The sequence below is a fragment of the Alligator sinensis genome, unplaced genomic scaffold (genome assembly GCF_000455745.1).
Source record: "Alligator sinensis unplaced genomic scaffold, ASM45574v1 scaffold543_1, whole genome shotgun sequence".
In the NCBI taxonomy this organism is placed as follows: Eukaryota; Metazoa; Chordata; order Crocodylia; family Alligatoridae; genus Alligator; species Alligator sinensis.
Genome location: NW_005842055.1, coordinates 474,783 through 495,998, shown reverse-complemented (window position 1 = coordinate 495,998; position 21,216 = coordinate 474,783). Strand labels below are relative to the sequence as shown.

General features: G+C 39.1%; 1 protein-coding gene across 1 annotated transcript in view; it reads right to left on the bottom strand.

The window, feature by feature from the left end:
• The window catches only part of PCDH15 (protocadherin related 15), a 922,022-nt gene that overhangs the window by 443,693 nt on the left and 457,113 nt on the right, over positions 1-21,216 (bottom strand). Inside the window, exon 11 of the mRNA XM_025203355.1 lies at positions 20,569-20,681. Within this exon, the coding sequence (XP_025059140.1) occupies positions 20,569-20,681 (113 nt within the window). The remainder of the gene's footprint in view (positions 1-20,568; positions 20,682-21,216) is intronic.

Sequence of the window (21,216 nt, the reverse complement as noted above, 5' to 3'; positions counted from 1 at the left end):
GGAAGCTACAGTTGGATAAAGTATCACCCTTTCCCTATTTGAGGTGCTGAGTACCTAAGCAGGGAAAGGCTGGAAATCATCAGGGACTGTCAAAGGGTTTCTCCTGCTGACTAGGCCCAGGGTGTTCTTGCCTACCATCTGTGGTTTCTGGGTTGTCTGTGAAATTGCATAGCAGTTAACTATGTAGTGACTGAAGCTCATTGTAATGTGTAGTTGATTGGCTGTGAGACCAGGGAGATTGGGTTTGGGATGTGCATCAGGTTTTTGCCCCATCAGGTCTATTTTATTGTGTTGCAGCTTGGGTGTTACGGGAATATTGCATTGGGTAGTTGTTGCGTGGGTTTTGTTGTGTATTACAGCTTATGTTGCTCAACCTACCTGTGTTGTAGTGTATAGCTACTCTTTCCAACTATGAGTGGGGTCAGGCAGTAGATCAATGCTCAGGGAAATTAATTTACTTTAATGCCCCCAACCTGACTGCCTGTGGGTCACAGCGGATTAACGACCCTCTGGACTAATTAGTTAATTGGCATCCCCATGGGTGGTCCTTCAGTGGGAGTTATTGACAGCATCACTATTTCAGCACTAACTTGAAGCCCTGATTCCATTCTTCCATCTTTTCCATCTCAGCTTCCTACCCTCCTCACTGAAGAGGCAATGCTCTCAAAGCTGCACTACCATAGTTCCCACCAGTGAATGATACAGCTACCCCTACGACAGTCCAAGACCCAGTTCTCTGGGGTAACTTCATACTTCCCATCTCAATTTCTGCAGTGTAGAGCCTGGGCTAATTTGTAACATGCAACTTCAACTTTCCAATAAAACACACACATCTGAACAGCTAATTTTTCTTTTTAAAATCCTCTCTCAGTTCATCTCCCTTCCCTTTTACACACAGTTTTGCAAAGCCAAATGTTATCTATTGAAAAAAAAAGGCAATGTGGAAAAAATGCCAAACCCTCTGAGTTTGTAGGTAGTATCCATTATGCTCTTACAGAGTCTGATCCAGAGCCTGCTGAAGTTAATGCTAGTTTTTCCATTTGATAATGGATTGGGCCCTTTTTGCCTAGAGGTAGAAAGCCTCATTTAGATCATTGTCAGGATATGATTCATCCTCATTTTCATATTTATTACTAAGCTCCAAGTAAAACTAATTTTTCTATGTACTCTTGAGCCCAAACTGATAAAATGTCTATCAATTATGATAAAACAAAATAAGCTTCATGCTGACAAGTACACCAAAGTTCAGATTAACATGATTTAAAACTGCCAAAGTATTAAACTCTCCACACAAAACGTGTGTTATTTTTCAATACAAGGAATCCTGTCAGACATCATTATACCGACACTAGGGATATTATAATACCAGGGTCAACAAATGTTTGGCATTTGATCATTCTTGCATGTAAGTAACAGCTGGCTATAATGCAATTATATAAAAAGTTGGTTCGATGACTGATTCATTAAAATTGTGATAACTACATGTTTGGCATTAGAAATTTTATTTTCACAGCTATTCAATGAAGTAAAATGTAATTATTTTCATATTTATATTTTAAAATATATAATAGTCTAATACTAACCAAATTTTCTGTATTTACAAATTTAATATTAAAACTGGAATTCATGCCACTCTACAGCTTCTACAAGTAGGAATGTTAGAGGAATAGATTCAACAAAGGACAGAGTGGACTTTAGGTAGAACTTGACATCTAAGTACAAAACTGTGATTCTGAAACTCACCTGGGCCTTACCTAGAACACACTGTGAACAGTGACTTTGTGAAACTGGCTGACTACTGCAAGACGTGGTGCCTCCAGCCAAGCATCAGTAAGACAATTTCCAGCATTTTCGACTGACACAATGCCATTGCTGCCTGGGAACTAAACATCTACCTGAATGGCCAGAAGCTGGGGCATGAAGCACAACCCATCTACCTGGGCATGACTCTACAGCAGACACTGAGCTATCATGAACGCTTGAAAAAGACAGCAATGAAAGTTAAGGCATGCAACTACCTCCTTAACAATTTAGCTGGGTCACTGTGGAGTGCAAGAACCTCACCTCTAAGGATCTCAGCTCTTGCCATGTCAAGCTCTGTGGCAGACTACTGTGCACCAGTTTGGAATTGCTCATCACACCAAACTCTTTGCTGTGCAGCTCCATTCAATGATGCACATCATCTCGGGAACTCTTCGACTGACTCCTCTACCATGGCTCCAAATCCTGAGCAACACTGTTCCCCCTCATATCCAATAGGAAGTTGCAACTAGCAAAATAATGGAGAAAATCTATTGCAATCAAAGTCTGCCACTGGACAATGCTCTCTTAAATACACCTGCTGCATGTCTACCATCACAACGCTCCAAACTGCTGCACTAGGACCACACAACAGAGATCTTCTAGTGTGAGAAATGGAGGTCAACATCACCATGAAATGAGTTCCTTATCACAGATCCTATACCCTGCCCACCTGGCTTCAGCCTGCCATGCTGTCAGTGGGCCTTGCTGAATAGGTTCTGGACAGCCTGTGTGTGGCCAACCTCCACCACTGGGTCTTCACGACAACCCAGCTGTGGCAAAACACCACCATGTCACATACTGTCAATGACTGCCCACTGCCTAAGTTCAGCAGTGGACTACAGGAACTGCACATGGCCACTGAGGATGCTATCACATGACTCAGTGATTACACACACACAGAGTGACTGACTGACTTGGACCTCAAGACATTTAAACTTGTAGCTGCCTTACTTTTTTACCTCATTTCTTATGCGTCTAAGATTCTGCATCAGCAAAAGTGCTCCAATCTGGACAGGGCTTAGCAATGCAGCTCACATCTCTGCCTACTCAGAAGCCAGAAAAAAACCCAACAACTTGTCCGCTGAAGTCTCCTCAGTGTAGTAGCCTCAAGCATGCGCAGGATTAGGCTCCACATAAAATGCAGTAGCAAATTCTTTTGTAATGTATGTGCATGTAATATGGAAAACAGCAGGACGAACCAGGGAGCAGTCTGCAGATGTGCTGACTGTTGATTCAGGCTGCAACTCCAGAAACCCCCAGGGGCTAGGGGGCAAGGAGAAAAAGAAGAGTAAGTTTGAGTCTGAAGCAAGGGAGAACAAAAGCGAGAGTAAGAGAGCATGTGAGAGAGCATGCAAGAGAGTGTGCGTGCGTGAGAGATGTGGGCATGTGGAATCTAGCCTGCCCTACACAAGGGTGGGCACAGTGGAGCTGGAGATCTCACTGGCTTGGACAGCCAGGACTGTGGCTGTGAAGGAGCTGCACTCAGTATTGGGGGCAGCCACAGGCTACTGTTTGAGCACTCTAGGAACTAAAGGCTTGTTTGGGGGCACCTCTGGAGCTTTGGGGGGAGAAATTAAGGTGCTGAGTGTATGTTACCAGAATGTTGATATTTCTTTACTTTTTTACCTCCCTTTGGCCCGTTGGTTTGTGATGCTAATCCCTATTTTTTTTTTTTTATATATAAAAGTGGGAATCCCCCTTGCTTATTGTGCCAGTTTTTGGTGCTGTAGGGTTGGCACACATTTAAAAGGCAGCTGAAGGAGGAGGCCTTATTCATATAAAGCCCTAATAATCAAAGCATTCCCCCAGGAAGTGGGAAACCTTGCTGCTGTACAAGGATGTACTCATCTGCTTGAAGGGATTCAAGCTCATATATCCCAACTTCCAGGGGAGATTCCTAACCACCAGACTCTCAGGTATTTTGGGCTTAACACATCCTTCAATCCTTTTGAAACTGTGCCACCTTCAGAGGTGTAGCTGGAAAGTTCTGCATTCAAAGCAGCTGTGTGACATCTGGGGTAGTGTCAGCTGCCCTGGTACCAACCACAGAGGTTTATTACTCCTCTGCTGCAGTCTGAGCTATTTTGGCCCTGTTCCCCACTACAAAGGCAGTTCCCAGGGATACTGCCCTGATTGCCCTTTTCAATTATGCTACTACCCACCGTGTAGGAAGAAAAACAACCAAAGCAAAAATCGAGATTTACAGAGTCAGAAGTACAGAGCAAAAGGGAACAACTCTAATCTAGTAATTGCAGTCTTCCTTTGGGAAGGAGCTGTGTTCTGTGCTCCAAGGACTACTACACAGTTGCTAAAAAAAAGTCCAAGAACAGGGTCCATCTTCTTATCTAAGTTCTCTGTAATTCAAACCTATCTTTTCTGTAATAAAGTCTTCCAGAATTATGTCACTCCTTCAGAGCATTTTCACGGAGCCCTCAAGACTCATAAAACACTTCCTTTGTTTCAGAACTCTTCTTCCCTCTATCAAGTCGTAAAGCAGTGCAGGGTTACACTGTAGGGACTAGCTGATTCAGAGAGGCATAAGCATGCATAATTCAGGATAGGAATCTCCCCTCTCCTCTCTCCACACACACACACTACCACACCCAGGGTAGTTGTAGGAAGGAAGGAAGAAAAGTGGCAGTAGGAAACATGTTTCATACGATATAAAACAATCCCCTACTCAACACTTTTTCTTTGTCTCCTTGTATTCCTGCAATCCAGGTGCAAGCAACAGGCAACATACTCTGTTTCTGTAGGACCAATCCCAGCAAAGACTATTTTCCCCATTCTCAGTCTCCCTTTTGCTGCTGCATTCTGTGCAATAAAGTGCTCAAGATCTGAGTGTGGTAATGAATAGCACTTTAGATGCTGAAGCAACTCTAGTCCCAGTGCCCCAGATATGGTAAACCAGCTTTCAGTACATTGGCTTCACTATTCCATTGTCCCACTTGAGATTGTCTATCACTACTCATCAGTGGAACCAAATTGCACTTCGAAAATATAATAGCTATCTGCTGGTTGTTCACAGTATGAGAGAAATAATATAATAGAACAACACATCAATATCTCAGAATCTACATTTCAAATTATCTATTTCTTTTTATTAGATTCTTAATATAGATGGGATACTTAGACTCTGATTTGTGACAAAAGAATTGTTCAGACTTAGTGAAAGGAAGAACCTGGATGTAATGTCTAAAATGCAACATATGTTTTGAATGTTTTCTCTCTGGCTTTTTTCTGTCTATTTGGCATAGAATATGATTAAAAATGAGTGGAATCAAGCAGAATATAAAAATCTATATGCATTTCCTTAGAAATTGTTGACACGGTAGTTATAAATTTGTCCAGGCATGAGCAGAATGAGAGGAAAAAATCTATTATTGATTGCCATTCCATAATGTTAAATCCTAGGAAATAAACAAATAAGGCATGTTACAATCAATTACTAGGGTCAAGATACAGAATTGCAAAGCATTTACCAGAAAGGCTGCTAATAGACATTAAACAAAAAAAGTGCAGTTAAACTTGGCGCACTCCTGTACCAAGCCCAGAGCATGCCTAGAAGAGGAAGTGTTATTTGGGTCCACCTCACCCAACTTCTGTATAGATTGGGCGCTTTAGTGGGGGGTTTTGGCACTTTTATCTAATTAGATAAAAGTGCCAAAAGCCCTGTCAAACCACCTAATCTATACAGATGCTATGCAGCTGGGTCAAACTACACACTGTTTCTTCCAGTAAAACATATTTTGTTTTTTTTAAGATTTTTTTAAGATTTGTTTTTTTAAGATTTTAATGTCTTTGCCTACCTTGTATTAAATTCTGAATAAAAAAAAAAAAAAAAGGCGGCAAGGGGGAAAACAACTTCCCACTTCCCATTTCAATGCCTGTGTATAAATTAAGAAACAAGATTAAGAAAGTAACAGGGTGAAATTCTGTAGCCCTTGCTCTCAGTCAAGTTTATCATTATGATCTCTTCTGACCTAAAAACCTCTAAATCTATCAGTATGTAAAAACTCAAGCAGAAGCATCAAGATTGAGCTCTTTTTCAATACAGAGACCTCTGATAAAAAAAACACAATTAGAGTAAAGGGTAAATCTCTCTTATAGCTAGCCCATCAGAACTAAAACCTGAAGTGGGGTATTATCAAAGAGGAAACTAGCTCTGTTCATTTTCAAATGTAAAAGTATAATTAAAGAGTTACTCAAATGTAAAATTAGTTTGACTCACAACCAGATTGGCGATTTTGAAATATCTGTCATGACAAATTTGTTCAGGACCCATGTTCTCTTACTGAAATATCAAACCAAGAGACAGGCTGTAGTGAATGTGGTCCCTACAGTCTTTTCTCTTTTAGAACAAAAGTCTTTTTAAATGTAATCACCCCCTCTTTTAGTTTGAATAATTTTAATCTTTAGCTCTGATATTAATAACCTTTAAGGCCTTACTTACTCCAGGAGTCGATTCATTTGAGGCAATGTACTCCATGTTTTTCTGAATATCTTTATCACCTAAAACTAGCTTCAGGATAGTAATTTTTGTAAAAATGAAGCCAGAGCATTGCCTCTGCTATTCTAGAAGGTATCATTAGTAGTGAACAAACAACAAATAATTTATTTAAATTTAGTCTTTTTTTTTTTTTTTTTAGGTTCATGGACATACACAAGTGAATGTTATTGCTTCCTATGATTTACACTATTTCCTTAGATTTTCTGCGAAACCATAAACTTATGAGTTTATCAGAAGTATTTAAATCTATGAGTGACCACATCCCACTATATCATTTCTTTTCTCTGGTTGCTTTTTTGTGGTACAAATACTTCAAAATGAAAATTCTAAATGTGTTTTTATTTCTTTATTTTCTTTTTATAGATAGCCATGCATGATTTTAAAATATGATTTATGTATACATTTTGTCAAAAAATCCCAAGCTGTAAAATGTTTATGAAAAGTGCACGTAAAATATCCTTCAAAAGTGTTAAAGATGACTTGTTCAAAAAGGAGAATTGGGTAATTCAAAGATTTACAAAAATGAGCCTTCTATAATGACCAACACATTTGATTTTTCTTAAAAAGTAAAGTTGGATATTCCAGCTATCCTTTTCAGGCAGTTGCAAATGGATTTAGTAATGGTAAATTCATTTAAATTATTGCTATGGCAAACAATCAATCAGCACCAATACTTTTATCCAGTTGATAATGGGAAAGTACTCTACAGTTAACTAAATTTAGTGAGAACATATTTTCCTGAAATATTTAATCTACAATTTCTTCACCTAATGAGAAGCATATAGGCTACAACTTAATTTCCTGGAACAGTTCCCAACTCCCAGTACTTCCCATATCTCCAAATATAGTTGATAGCTCACTAAAAATGGTACAGTACTAGAGAATGGCAGGGTGACTAATTTAGGCCCCTATTTAATAAAAATAACAAAGAAAGACTCAGAGAGACTCGGACAAACTTGACTTCAGATGTGGGTAAGATATTAAAAACATTATATAGTATTCAAACTAGTATAACTAAACAAGAAACAGTCAGCATGGATTCATGTAAGGAAGGTCATGCCTGACAAAGTTGCTTGAATTTTTTGAGTGTATTACTGAACTGGGAGATAAAGGTGAAACTGGGGACATAATTTATCTAGATTTAGGGAAAACATTGGATTGTATATCACACACCAGGATTAATTTACAAAGTCAGAAAGTACAGTATAAAGGAGAACTACTGAAATGGATTAAAATTGGCTAATGGACAAAAAGCAGAGGGTATCTTCAGGATAGAGAAGATATTTGACCTTACTGTCAATGAAGCTTGTGATGTGGCAGGCAAATGATATTGGCACATAATGTGTCTAGACAAAATGATTAAAATCCCCTAAATATAAGTATTTCTTGTTCATCTAATAAAGATAAGTGGCTTCAGTAGTGGTGAAGTTTATCAGTTTGTAGAGCAGTCAAAAGCAATCCTTGTGACTACCAAAATAATAAAATCTCTCCTTATCCCCACTCTCTTCTTTTTTTACTTTGAGTTTAGAAAAAAATATATAATACCATGTTCTGGATGACATCTGTAATAAAAAAATGCAGAAAGGCGAAACAGATATTTTTGGAAATGAAAGCCAACACAGATTGGTACCATCTGAGAATTTGGCTTTCACTACTCTATGCTGTAGTGGGATGCAACCAAGTCAATCTTAATTCATAATTCCCAAGGGAAAGTATCCAAGGTGAACCAGTTATTTAATGGTCTAAAAATAGAAAGAAAACCTGATCATTGAGAGATACAATCTGAGCAGAGTTTTCCATTCTCTTTAGACGATGAAAAAATGTTGGTATGTCAGGGACCCTCTACATATGCAGGTAAAGGTGTAGTGGGATGTAACACGTGATTCACATGATCACACCTCCTGCCATGTCACACGTGCGTAGGAGACGATGCAACTGTGGGATTGCGCACTAGATCCCATTGTGCCTTATTGCCAGTTCAGGGGGAGTCTGATTCTGGACTTCCCCTGCATGGGCAAGAAGCAAGCTGTCACAGATGGGAGCCCCCTCAGGTGAGGGACTCCGAGATGCAGGGGCACCCCACACATCCCCTGTGGCAGGGAGACTGCCTTTGCAGCAATCAACCCACCCTGGCAATTTCATGCACCCTCAAGGTGGGGTGATTGCCACAGCAATCTCCCCAGTCTAGAATTTTCATTCACCCCCAGGGCTGGGAGATCATAGCCATGCCTTGCACCTGCTGGGATTCAGCTGGGTCTTGGCACTGGGAGGCACACTGTGGAAACTCAGTATCTGCAGCTATGGGACTCTGGGTCACAGTGGTTGCTGGGTGCTGCCAGGACCCAGAGTTCCAGCAGTTGTGGGACTCACAGCCCCAGCTAGGAGCCCACAGCTGATGGGGTTCCCTGCCACAGGGGAGAACCTGCTACATGTGCAAATTAAAGCTTGATAACAACCAGCTAGAAAATTAGTACACATTTCCAAGGTCTAACTTTAGAGCTGGCTGGAATTTTTTATCATGCACATGTAGCTGGTCTCAAGGTAATTGTGCAATACCTATAACAAGTAGAGGGGGCATCAGAAATGTGTGCTGGAAAACCATGAAGAAAAGTTAACTTTTTAATGCTAAAAACTATATTCACTATATGATAAAAATATAGGAATGTTATATTTTGCTTTGATATACCAATATAGCTAAACAGCCAGGTATTTTCCTGTGGCCTTCTAAAATTTCCAATAAGTAGTAAATCCCGCAGTCTCATCCATCTTGACTCTGTAATTCAGACCTCCATTTCCATTTCAAATCCAATTCTTAATGCATATACTGTTACTGACATGTACTGGAAAGAGATCACAGCCATCCTACTGAGAACAGGAGAGTTCAAGCCTACCCTATTCTAATATCCTTCTGTTGGAAATGTCTCAAAAATAGTGACTGAGCTATATTATAAGTATATAAATAATTAACAGTTTAATCCAAATAAAAAAAGATTTTTGTGATAGTTAAACAAAACTAGTGATTGCAAGTATTAATCCCTACATGGATATTGGAGCGAACAAATATTTAATGCAAGTGCATTACTTACATTTCCTCTATTTCTATTCTCTCACCTCCAGTGCAGTGAAACTCTCAGCTGTTCAGTGGGGCTGTGTGAAATTTCGCCGGGTGTTTTATTTCAACACTGTTTCAACTAATTTTGAGCTCGAAACAGTGAAATCGAAACGAAATGGAAGGCTTCAAAACAGCCTCTAAATGAAACTAGGGCACTTGAAATGTTTCAAAAGTTTAAAAGCTGACCTTGCAGGGAAAAAGGAACAAAGGAGAGGAAGGAGGAAGAGGGGGGAAGGACTGCTCTGATATTGACATGTGTAGCGGGCCAGTGACTGATTCTTCCCTGAGGTTCCTTCCAATCCCTGTGCTCTGGGGGAGGGACTAAAAAACAGCTGTGCCATACCCCCCCATGAGTTTTACTCATCAACAGCCTGAGGTACAGTTTCCCGGACACCCCTAAACCTATCTCCTTGAAACTTGGCAGGCTTTGTGGTCTCAGCAGGGGCTATCAACCCTGCTGTTTTCACTCTCCTATGCCTTCACACTTAGAAGCAACAGGAGTTTTGCTTTCAGGATTTGAGGTACAGTTTCCCAGAAAACCCTGCACCTATTTTCTTGAAATTTGACAAACTTTGTAGCCTCAGCAGGGGCTATCCTCCCTGTTATTTTCTTTTGAATCAGGCAAGAAATGACGAAGTTATAGGCAGTTTTGTGATTCCACATTATAGCCTATGGGTGAAAACATCAAAACTGTTTCACTGTTTCGATCTTTGAAACTAAACAAAACTTGAAACAAAACACTGTCCCAGTGAAACAGTGAAATGGAAGTCGAAATGAAATGATGCCATTTCACACAGCCCTACTGTTCAGCTCCATGACCAGGTTAAAAGGCACAACATTCTGTTTGTGCACATCTCATTACAAGTGACATATGTGTCTTCTCCTGTGCCAAGGTATCAGCTGTGAGTACCTTCAGTTGAAATTCAATACAGTCAGAAAGATTCAGACTGAAAACAAATTAGCCCCAGAACATATGCTTCCGGAGGAGCACATTTCTCCATATAAGCTGTACTTTTGAGAAACTACTTTTTATTTTTGAATCTTTCATAAAGAAGAAACCCCCTCCACCTCACTATTTTTCCACATTAAAAAATAATAAAAAATATATATGGAGTGTGGTTTCATGAACTGCTTTATAGAGAACATATTCAAAATTATGGTCTGCAAAGTTGTCTGTATGTTCCAAACAGCTTTCAGACAGTTAAAACTTACAATGCACTCTCTCCATGTGTAGTATCTACTCTAGCTACACACTGTTATTTGCAGACACAAATGCAGTGTGGATTGCACCATGTGAGAAAGGCATTTCAGCAGAATGCCTGCTGGTCCCACTAGTAATACTTTGAGGGGGAGAGGAGGATAAGCATAGACCCTAATCTGAGAAGCAAAAAAATACTCCTTGAACTGTGACAGGACCTGGGAATGGAGTCAGTTACTGCTAATCCAAAGTAGAGAATGAAAACAGAGGCGCAGCTGGAGTCCAAGGGAATGAAGCCAGAAGACAAGAAACTGAAGATAACATGAAAGAGACCAAACACAGTGCAAATATATAGAGCAAATCTATTTTAGGGTGGAAAGAGGCATAGCTAGCAGATAATTAAAAGTTTCTTAACCATGAATGACATTTAAAATGGTTCTGCTATGCTTGTAGTGCAAGTGAAGTATGTAGATTTAACAGTTACTTTATAATAGCTTATATCTGCATAATTTGATACTGATACTATTTGGTATGGTGGCTTATAATCTTAGATTGTACTGATTCCTGTCATACAACATGAAAAATTGTCTTTTATCCAGAATTCTACTTGGTATACAACATGACTTTTTATAGCACGTTTAAAAACCTTTAACTAAACTTGTGATATTATCACTGATAAAACAGGGAAAAATAAAATGACCATAATAATTAAGAATAATAAAGTTCATTAAAATACTTGAATATTTATACTTTCATTGCCCACGTGCTCCACATCAGAACTTGAAGAAATAAGTAACTTTTGCTACATAATCAGGAAGCATGTGATAAAGAACTTCTTAATACACTTTGTAATTTGTTTTCCATTGTTAACTACTATAGCCTTCTTCTCCAACAACTGCCTCATTACAGTTCTCTTAGCTTTTATTCTTTCCTAAGTCTTACAATAAACATTAAATCAAAATGTGTTCCTGTCTCATGAAATATGGTAGTTTTTTTATGCCACCTTATTCTACTCTCAGTAGAAAAAATTATCTCAGTTTGACAAATAATACAGAACACAGCTTATGTCCACTTCACTTCCTGCATTTTGACTCTTGCTGAGATGGTTATTGAAACCATTTCTGAATCTTTTTGTGTATTCCAGGTAAGCTTTCAACAGCCTTGGGAACAACAAGATTCAATAAGATTCACAAAAGGAAAGAAAGAAACTATTAACCTCTATCATGTGCAATAGAAGGGTGTCATTCTGTTATTTCTCCTCCAGTCTTTTATCTTGTGAAAAGCATGAGCAATGCAAAGCCTGCTTACGTAAACAAAAATGGAGCCAACGTATGCATCGAGGAACATACCTTTCTGATCCAAAGTGGCTCACATCACTATTAAGTGGCAGGACCTTTTAGCTATTGTACTGGGGTTTTGGAAAAGAATGGGCAAATTAATTCAAAATATTCTTTTTTCTCAGAAATATTCTTGTGAGCAAAGACACCTCTCCAGCTGACTTAATTCAATCCATAGACTTTGCCATACCAAATATATACTTTACCCCTGTCACATTACTATAAACATCATGTTACTATTGGCTGCTCATGAAGATAGAAAGGGTAGCCTTACTCCTCGATAATAGGATGATCTCCACACACAGATCATACCACCATTCAGCTATTCTTCAATTAATCATAATCTCATCAAGATATCACCACTGATTAGATAAAGGATTAAATTTGTTACAAAACTTGATCAAGATTTATGGCTAGAAAGTGAATTAAGTTGATATTTCTATTAGACTGTTTGACAAACTGGGTGTGAAATCATACAGTGTTTTTTTTCAAACAAAGCTTTGATAATTTACTTAATTCTGGCCAGTAAACTTCTGTAATAATCTAAACCAATATGTAAGTGAAAGTGATGACAAAATTGGCTTGCTGCTCTCTATTGGGATGCATTCCTAGTTTAATGTGAACATGCTTGAAAAACCAACAGAGGGCACTAGGGCATTTTGAGTTATTAATATAAAACCCTTAGAATATATACACGGCTGATGTACCCATTTTGGAAACTATACCAATTTCTGTTCCCAGAAGCAACACTTGCAATTTAAAAAAAACTCCAGCAAAGCCTCACAATGTACCTCCATTGTAAGACAGTGCATATGTATGCCTCCTATCTTGATTTTGTTGCTAATAGAGTGACTCTATGTAGATGTCCCAAGCCACTGCAAAGATAGATAAAACACTTGCAGTAGTTTCCTGCCACAAGACAATGAGCACCTGTAACTCATTGTGGATGTCCAGTGGAACTGAAGACTTTAGTAAGGTCATTGAAGGCCATATACAGGAAACCAGTGACAAAGTTATTAGATATTCCTTCTGGAATTGACATTTAATACTGAATGGACGGAGAGCTCTTCAACCTGGAACAGTTTCACTCAAAGGCCAAAGTACTCAAACAACCATCCTTGACCTTCAATATGCTGATGACTGTGCCATCCTTCCACACACCGAGGAAAACCTCCACATGGTGCTAGATCTCGTTAGAGAAGCCTCCTTAAATTTGGGCATGTCTCCCAATATGGAGAATACCAAAGTGCTCTGTCAGCCTGTCCCAGGCCATTCCCCTCTGCCCCTTTCAAGGGAATGACTCTAGACATAGTTGAGCACTTTCCCTATCTTGGTAGCCACCTCTTTTGGATAGTGAACAGTAATGAGGAGATCCAGTGTGCAAGTGCCTCCTTTACCATGAATAAAGACAAGCCAAAGAAATTTACTAATCTCCAGGAAGACACCAAGATACAGGTCTACAATGAAGTCATCTTCCGCCCCCTCTCCTCTACAGATGTGAAACATGGGTCACCTACTGTTGTCATCTCAAAAGCCTGGAGAGGTATCACCAATGATATGTCCAGAAAATCCTCCCCAACAAATGGAAAGATCACTGCACAAGTGCCAGCATCCTTGCTGAAGCCACTGTTACCAGCATTGAGTCAGTGATGCCCAAGCACCAACAGTGCTGGACTGGACATTGTGTGTGGATGCCTGACTCTGGACTCCAAAAGAAGTGCTCTACTCCCAGCTTCGTAATGGCCTGATATATCTCATGGTGGTCAAAGGAAATACTTCTAGCATACAGTGAAAGCACACTCAAGAAAATGGATGAAGGCATCACGATTTAGGAGGAGCTGGCTGCCAACCAACTCCAATGGCACTGCAACCTCAACCAAGTGGCAGCCCATTTTCAGGTAAAGCTCATGAAGCAGAGAAGATAGAGGTATGTTAGCCTGCAGTCTACTCTCCCCTTACAAAAAGACTGTGTAGGGATCTGTGGAGGGATCTTCTGTGGAGGGATATGTGGCTTAAGGATTGGACACTTAAGTCATTTAAAGATCCATTAATGAAATGTGGTAGAAACCATCCTCAAAATGAGGGATTAAGGGATTCCAATGCCTAAGTCTATTAAGGTATCACATTTAAAATATATGGCTTCTTCCCATATAGGTATAAACCTTCAAACTATCTAAATACATGCATGAATGCTTTGAAAAGTAAAGTAAAGATCAATGTGAAAAAGGAGTACTATCAAGTATGCTCTGCACATTTAAAATTTATATTTAAAAGTGGAACATGCAGAAAAATTAAAAACTCTTGCAGGTTAGTAAATTTCTAGTTGTAGATTTCTGATGAAGTTGGTCTTCCTTTCAATTGTAATTATGGTGGAAAACCAGCTACCCTAAAGTTAATAATGAGGAAGCCTTTCTGTTTAAATTTGACTCTAAGTGTGCTAAAATCCATGCATTTATTCAGGTTGCCTTGAAATTTGCTGTACCTAATGCAGGGTAGCTAATGATCTAAATGTTATGCCACTTGATCAAGGAAAACCCAAGATACAGCCTTCCTTCTCACCTCACTATCCCATCAAATAGCATTTGTTAAAGTCAACTTATTCTACATCAACTTTTACTCAAATCATGGGGCTGAGCATATCTAAAGTTATGAAAATCAGTGGAGTTAGGGTCTTTAGTTAGTCATGTCCCAAACATTCACGTGCAAGCAGGTTATAGTGTGTGCATCCGCAGAAAGACTATCCAAAATAGCTACAATTATGAAAATAAATACAACAGCTGTAGTGTACACAGATAATTCCTACAAGCTATTGCCAAGGTCACAGGGTCAGGGAAGGGGACAGAGTTCATTTCCTGATTTTAAGAAGCTTGAGTATAACTGAATTAGACTTTCTGGAAGAGTGCAGGAAAGTGCTTGAGTGCTTGAACTCTGAATAAAACTGTTGTTTTTATTTGTCAGTGAGTAACTGCAACTGTCATCACCCTAGAAACAGTCAGGAACTGTCCATTGGAATTATTTTCTGATGAAATGCATCCTTTTTACAAAATTGAATTTTTCCATAGGAAAGGCTGGGAGAAATCAGAATGACAACTTCCCCAGTGCCTGCTTCTCTGCAGTGCAGAGTTAAACTGACAAAAGCCTTTCAGGAAGGCTACAGAGACTAAGTACCCTGTTTCTCTGCTTCTCTTGCAGCTCTGATAGAATTTGGGCACTCATCCTTCCCTTATTCTATCCCAGAGCTCTCTGCCAGCTACTGAGCTTGGGTAATGAAAGCAGAGCAGCCACATTGTTGCAATGTTTTGCTTAGCTACAGTATCCTGCTCCTCAGCAGTAACTTGTCTTGACTTCTTCCAGTATCTATACCTTTGAACATTTGGTTCCAACACAGCCGGTTGCAAGAGGCTGCACTGTGCTGTCTAGATATACTAACTCTGTTAAAACATCCAAAATTCTCTGATTAAAGAACCCCAAATCCACATTTTTCTTCTGTTAAATGAAATGACATTATATATATAGATATCAGTTGAACACAATGTTTTATTGATATATTTATCATTTTAAAGCAACATAGAAGCCTTCCAGTGCCTTGGTCATTATAATAAAATACATTCTAAATACCTATATACTTTGCCATTTGATTTTGGGGGTTTTTTTATGATGGAAAATCGGAGCTTCCCTTACCCCCTTCACTCACCAGGATGCAGGTCCAGCTTTGGCTGTCCCCCCTGCTGCTCTGTGGTCCTGAGCAGTAGGGCTGTGCAAAGTTTCAGGTGCTGATTTGATTTGGAGGAGATTTGGTGGCTGAGTCTCCGCATCTGAATTGAATCGGGAGACCAATAAAAAGGTCCGAATCGATTCAAAGCTCTCCGAATTGATTCAGAAAAGATTGGGAGAGATTTGGACATTTGGGCAGTCCCCACTCTTTGCTGCAGGGAGCTGGACCCAAACTCCATACCAGTAAGTAGAGGGTGGGGGACAGGGCTGGAGGAGAGGGAGGGGACCACGGGGGAACCCTATGAGTCTTCAGATTGTGGTACATTTTCTGTTTAAATGCACTTATTTAGACTTTCTCCTGTTCCCTCCCTCTACCTCCCCTCCCCAAGTAAAATGAAATCAGGTTCCACTACCTGAAGAGTGTGAAAAATACAAACCTGGTAACACAAGAATCTTAAAGACCCGATACAGATCAAAGCTTCTGTTTTGTACCAGTTCAATGGATCCCTGAACAGTGCTGCACTACACTGCTATTATTCAAGCAGGTGGCATATTATTATTCTTACAGATTGATACTTTTGCTTATTATCCCCTTGACTGCACAAAAAACACAGTAATTTGAATCTAATAATGCCTATAAAAACTTCCATTAGTAATACAGCTTGTAATTAAAGTCACAAAGAAAGTATCACTGGACTAGCATAACTATTGTTTTTAATTGATGTAGTCTGTTACCACATTTGGCTACACTGGCATCATTGATTCTTTGTAAGACAAAAAGACAGGACTTTTTGATAGGTTTGAAACCATTGCTGTACACATTTTTGTTTTATATATCCAAATTACGGTAATCTTGTAATAGAAGAAACCAAAAATAATCAAAATAAAAAATGGTTTATAAAGCAAACATAGCAGGAAAAGCTTCAGTGTCATATAAATTACTGCACTTATCAAATAATTAAGGACAGGAAAGAATGAAACATATGCTGACTCATTCAAAATACTTATAAGTAGCAGCTATGCAACTTAAATTTTGTTTTCCTCCTTGGAGTACTGAAATTCCCTATACTCCTGGGCAGAGCCATCCCTAGGGGTCTGTGGGGCCTGGGGCATATCAGCCTGTGTGGGGCCCAGGGGTGGGGGTGGCAAGCAGCCTGAGCCAGCAGTGCTCGATGGCGGCAAAGTCAGCGGCATTTGGCAGTGGTGGCATGGCACTGTCTGTGGGGCCCCTCAAAGTGCAGGGTGTGGGGCTGTTGCCCCAATTCATCCCTCCCCCCCCCCCCCAAGGATGGCTCTGCTCCTTAGTATATTTAGGAAACAGTGCTGGGTTTAAGGTGTACCTTATCAAAAACTTCCCAAGAAATGTTTTTTTGTGAAATATTGTATACACAATGTACTTGAATCCAGGATGAGTTTTTTTTTTCCTCCCGCACTCAACATGGAGAGAAAAGCCCCTCATCTTTGATTACAGAACAAGGCAGCAGAGGGCAGGCAGCTGCTATGGCTCTGGCTCCAACAGGAGTTTAGAGTTGGAGCCACAGCCACTGTTCCCTCACCTACCCCCTATGCCACTCATGAAACTCCCCCATCCCCAACTCTGCCCTCCCCTCCTCTTTCCCCCTACCTTCTGTTGTGGCTCCAGCTTGGTGCATGGAGCACATGATAGCTTCAGCCTCCCTGGCCTGGAAGCAACAATGACAATGGTGGCACCTCCAGCCCCAATTGGTCCTGGGGCAGCAGCTGCTAGTGCTAGATACCACTGCTGCCTGGCCATGCAGGAACTGAAGCCAGCATATGCTCCATGCTCTGAGCCAGTACATGGCTGAATCTGGAGCTGGAGCCAGAGCCATGACAGAGAGTAAGTGCGTGTTGGGGAGAGGGGGATAGGCAGCAAGGGAAGCCAAGCAGAGAAAGAGCAAATGGTGGGGTGGACAGAGGTGTTAGGGAGTGCAGATGACACAGGGGGGCAGGTGCTAGAGGGCCCAGGTACACGTGGAACGTGGAGTAGGCACCATGGGAACACCAGTGGTGGGGGGCAAGTGGTAGGTCCTCGCTCCTGCCCCCTGCTTTCCCTGTTGAGGTGGTGAGGAGATGGCTTTAAGACAACTCTCCAATAATTAGATTCAATACATGGAAAATTATAGCTATATAACTTTTCTAGGTGTAAAACCTAATTATTGTGGGGGAGGTATCTTAAATTCAAAGTGATCTTGGATTTGGATAAATACAAGATGTTTTCCAGGTTAGAGTGTGGGATTTTGATTCCTGATGTAAGGACTAGCTCAAAGCTAGAAATAAGAGATCTTCTTCTATGAAGCTGCTTATACAAGTATACTGATGTCTCATATGGCACTAGTGTCTGGGGTCTCATATGGCACCAGTTCAGTCCACAATCACAATTTACACAACTGGAGTTTATTTCCTTTTTTCTTTTCTGCCCATCTATACCACTCTGATTTTTCTTAGTATATAGCAATATATTAGGGACCAGCTGTTGTCTTCACTTCATTACTGGGGAGTCTGGATGTGCCAAACTATGTCAATTATTCATCTTTGTCTGGTTTCTCATATAGCACCAGTCCAGTCCACAATCAAATTTTATGTAACTGGAGTTAAATATGGTCTTTGCACTTGATATGTAACAACTGACATCCACAATTATTAAAAAAACAAAACTCAGTTTCTATTGCTTGTGTCCTTTTTCTTTTCTCTCCATCTATATCACTCTGATTCTTTCTTTGTCTGCTCCGTGGTTTTTTTCCTTTGCCTTCTTCCCTTTATCCAAAACAAAACACTCCCCAATCTTCATTGTATTCCAGTCAGGGAAGACCTCCTGCCACCTCAGATTAAGAGCCCATGGTTGTAACTGCATTCAACTCTTAGGTAAAAAAAACCGGAATATTAATCTGCTTTTCTTGAGTCAATGGTGTGAGTTCTACTACTCAGACATTTAGCTTAATGTGAGCTTGCCTATTTTCTAATATCAGTTTGTCCCATAATGCTGCTTGAACAATATAAGAAGCTAGCCTTCTCATAGTTGGACTTCTCCCTTTCCCAGTGGAACCACCCCGGAGAATATATGATCATAGTATTTGTGTGTGGAAGTTGGGAAACTTGCATATTGTCACACCTAACCCAGCCCTGTCAGGAAAAGAGAATCAGGACTGAAAATGGGGAGATAACTAAATTGAAAAGAGATAGAAAGAAAGATAAGTGATAGAGGAAGGATGTATATAGAGGTCTGGATAACATCTAAATCTTTAGGTTTTCCTAATTGACCACCTAGCACAGAAGAATGTAATAAATACCAATGGTGCTCAAACACCAAGAATGGCAGCACATTTTCCAAAGTAATTCAGTATCACAGGTTAAAAAAACACAAAATTATTTCAGTTTGAGTAAACAGAAATAAAAATGAAAGAAATTAAAAACCACAACAAAATGGTAGGAAGGAGGCAAATCCATGAATAATTTTACACACAGTATAAAAAAGAAATTAGAGACAAGAGAAATGATCAGGTCACAGGGAACAGAAATGTCAAATTTAAAGCTGAATTAATAAAATGGGTCATGAATGAATAAGTAATTATAGCCCTATCAGCATACTGCTTACACTACAAGTTGTTTATGCTAAGAGTGTTCAGCTAATTATTGAGACATTTTTAAGACCTTGCATTGCAGGCCATGCTGCAGTCTGGAATGCTCCACTATTATTTTCCCTGGAATGAGACACTGCTATATTTTTTGTGATTCAGTGTACTAATTAAAGTAAAACATTACCATTTGTTACAATCCATAATCCATGGTTTGCTCCTCTACCACTAATAAATGCAAAAGAAACCTGTAAGACTTTCTGCCTCATTAGGCAACCTCCTACAGGATTGCCCCATATTATTCCCAAATGTACTTTGTTCTGTCTTTATTAGACAACCATATCTTTTATGCTACTGACTTTTGTTTCTCCCTTTAGACAGATTGCACCATAACCTTGAATAAAACATTTTTAGGTGTACTCTAAGTAAAATTAATAAAATACTAGGTTTAACAGACATATTGGTTATATAAATCTTAATATCAGCATTGTTCATTCTTTTATTTCTAAATTTCAAATGTGCAAATGAATTAACACTGGGATCTTCCCATTCTATCTAATGACACCAACTCTGGGACTTTCTACATTTTCAGAGCTAATTTACAGAAGCTTTACTCTCATTAGCTGTTTTATGAGGGACTACAGAGTGCTGTGAAGGCACCTTTTTGAGCTAAGGAAATTAAAACAGTGAGAGGCTTGTACTCATGCATTAGAGGCAGGATTTTCAAAAGCACTTGGTGTCAGCCTCTACAGCATTCATTGACCCCAGTGGGAGCAAAATAAAGCCAAGAAGCACTTCTGGAAATCCCATGCTACATCCAAAATCATAGCTCTGTATTGGAGCTTCTCTCTTCTGACTCATCTCTAATCCAAAAACATATTATTGTTTATGTATATATTTTTTCTCCAGTTTTCCTGGAATTCATACTTGGCATCCTGTATAAAGAATAATCTCAAGTGTACATGTTAGATATTTTTATAAACACACAAAATATAAAATGTCTAACCCTTTTTTAGTCAATTACATGGGTAAAAAAAAAAGGAACTAGGAAGTTATACATGTATTTTGTTTATACTGTAATTATAATATTCTTAAAATTAACAGTAAAGAAACATTTTAAAGAAACATGAACCTGAATAACTCATTTTTAGAGGTACATCTTACCTTTTGACTTTATGATTAAACTTCTTTAATAACTAACAGACATTTTAAAAATATAGAACACATCCTCCATTTTCTCCAGAGATTTTATTACTAAGCAATTTATGAGTGTATGGAAATGAGAAATCAGTTGACATTACCTTAATGACTAAATCAAATTTCTGGTGCAAATCCCTGTTTATGGGTTGTAAGAGACTGAGTACAGCTGTTGTAAGATTCATATGGAAATATTGTGGATAATCCTCAGGAGTCCCTGCAAAAAGACATTGAGATTTGAACATATAATTGGAAGAAATAAGTACTGTTTGTAACAGCCTTATTTAAACATTGTATTTACTTCGCTCATTAAACAACAAACGAATAAAACTAAATGTGTTTAATACAAAAAATAAAACACTAACAAAAATTGCACTATATGAGACATTTGGTTGGGAAATGATTGTCTTACGCAAAACACTTAATTAAAAAAATATATAATCATTAGTACATAATATATACTATGCTATATATATAAAATAGTATATAATACTATTAATAGTATATATCATACACACATACATAGTATATACTATTACATGTATATTGGTTTTAAATACTGATAATATCTATTCATATCTTTAATTGGCTGTAGGGTTTGCAATTAGCATTAATCAAACAATCTTGACAACATTAGGCAGAATCGTGCCTACAAAAAATGTAGTTGAAGCAGCCTTGCTAATGACCTGCGATATCCCTTCTGCTCCAGTAGTACAAAGTGGGGGCCAACTGCATCAGTGAGATCTGTGCAT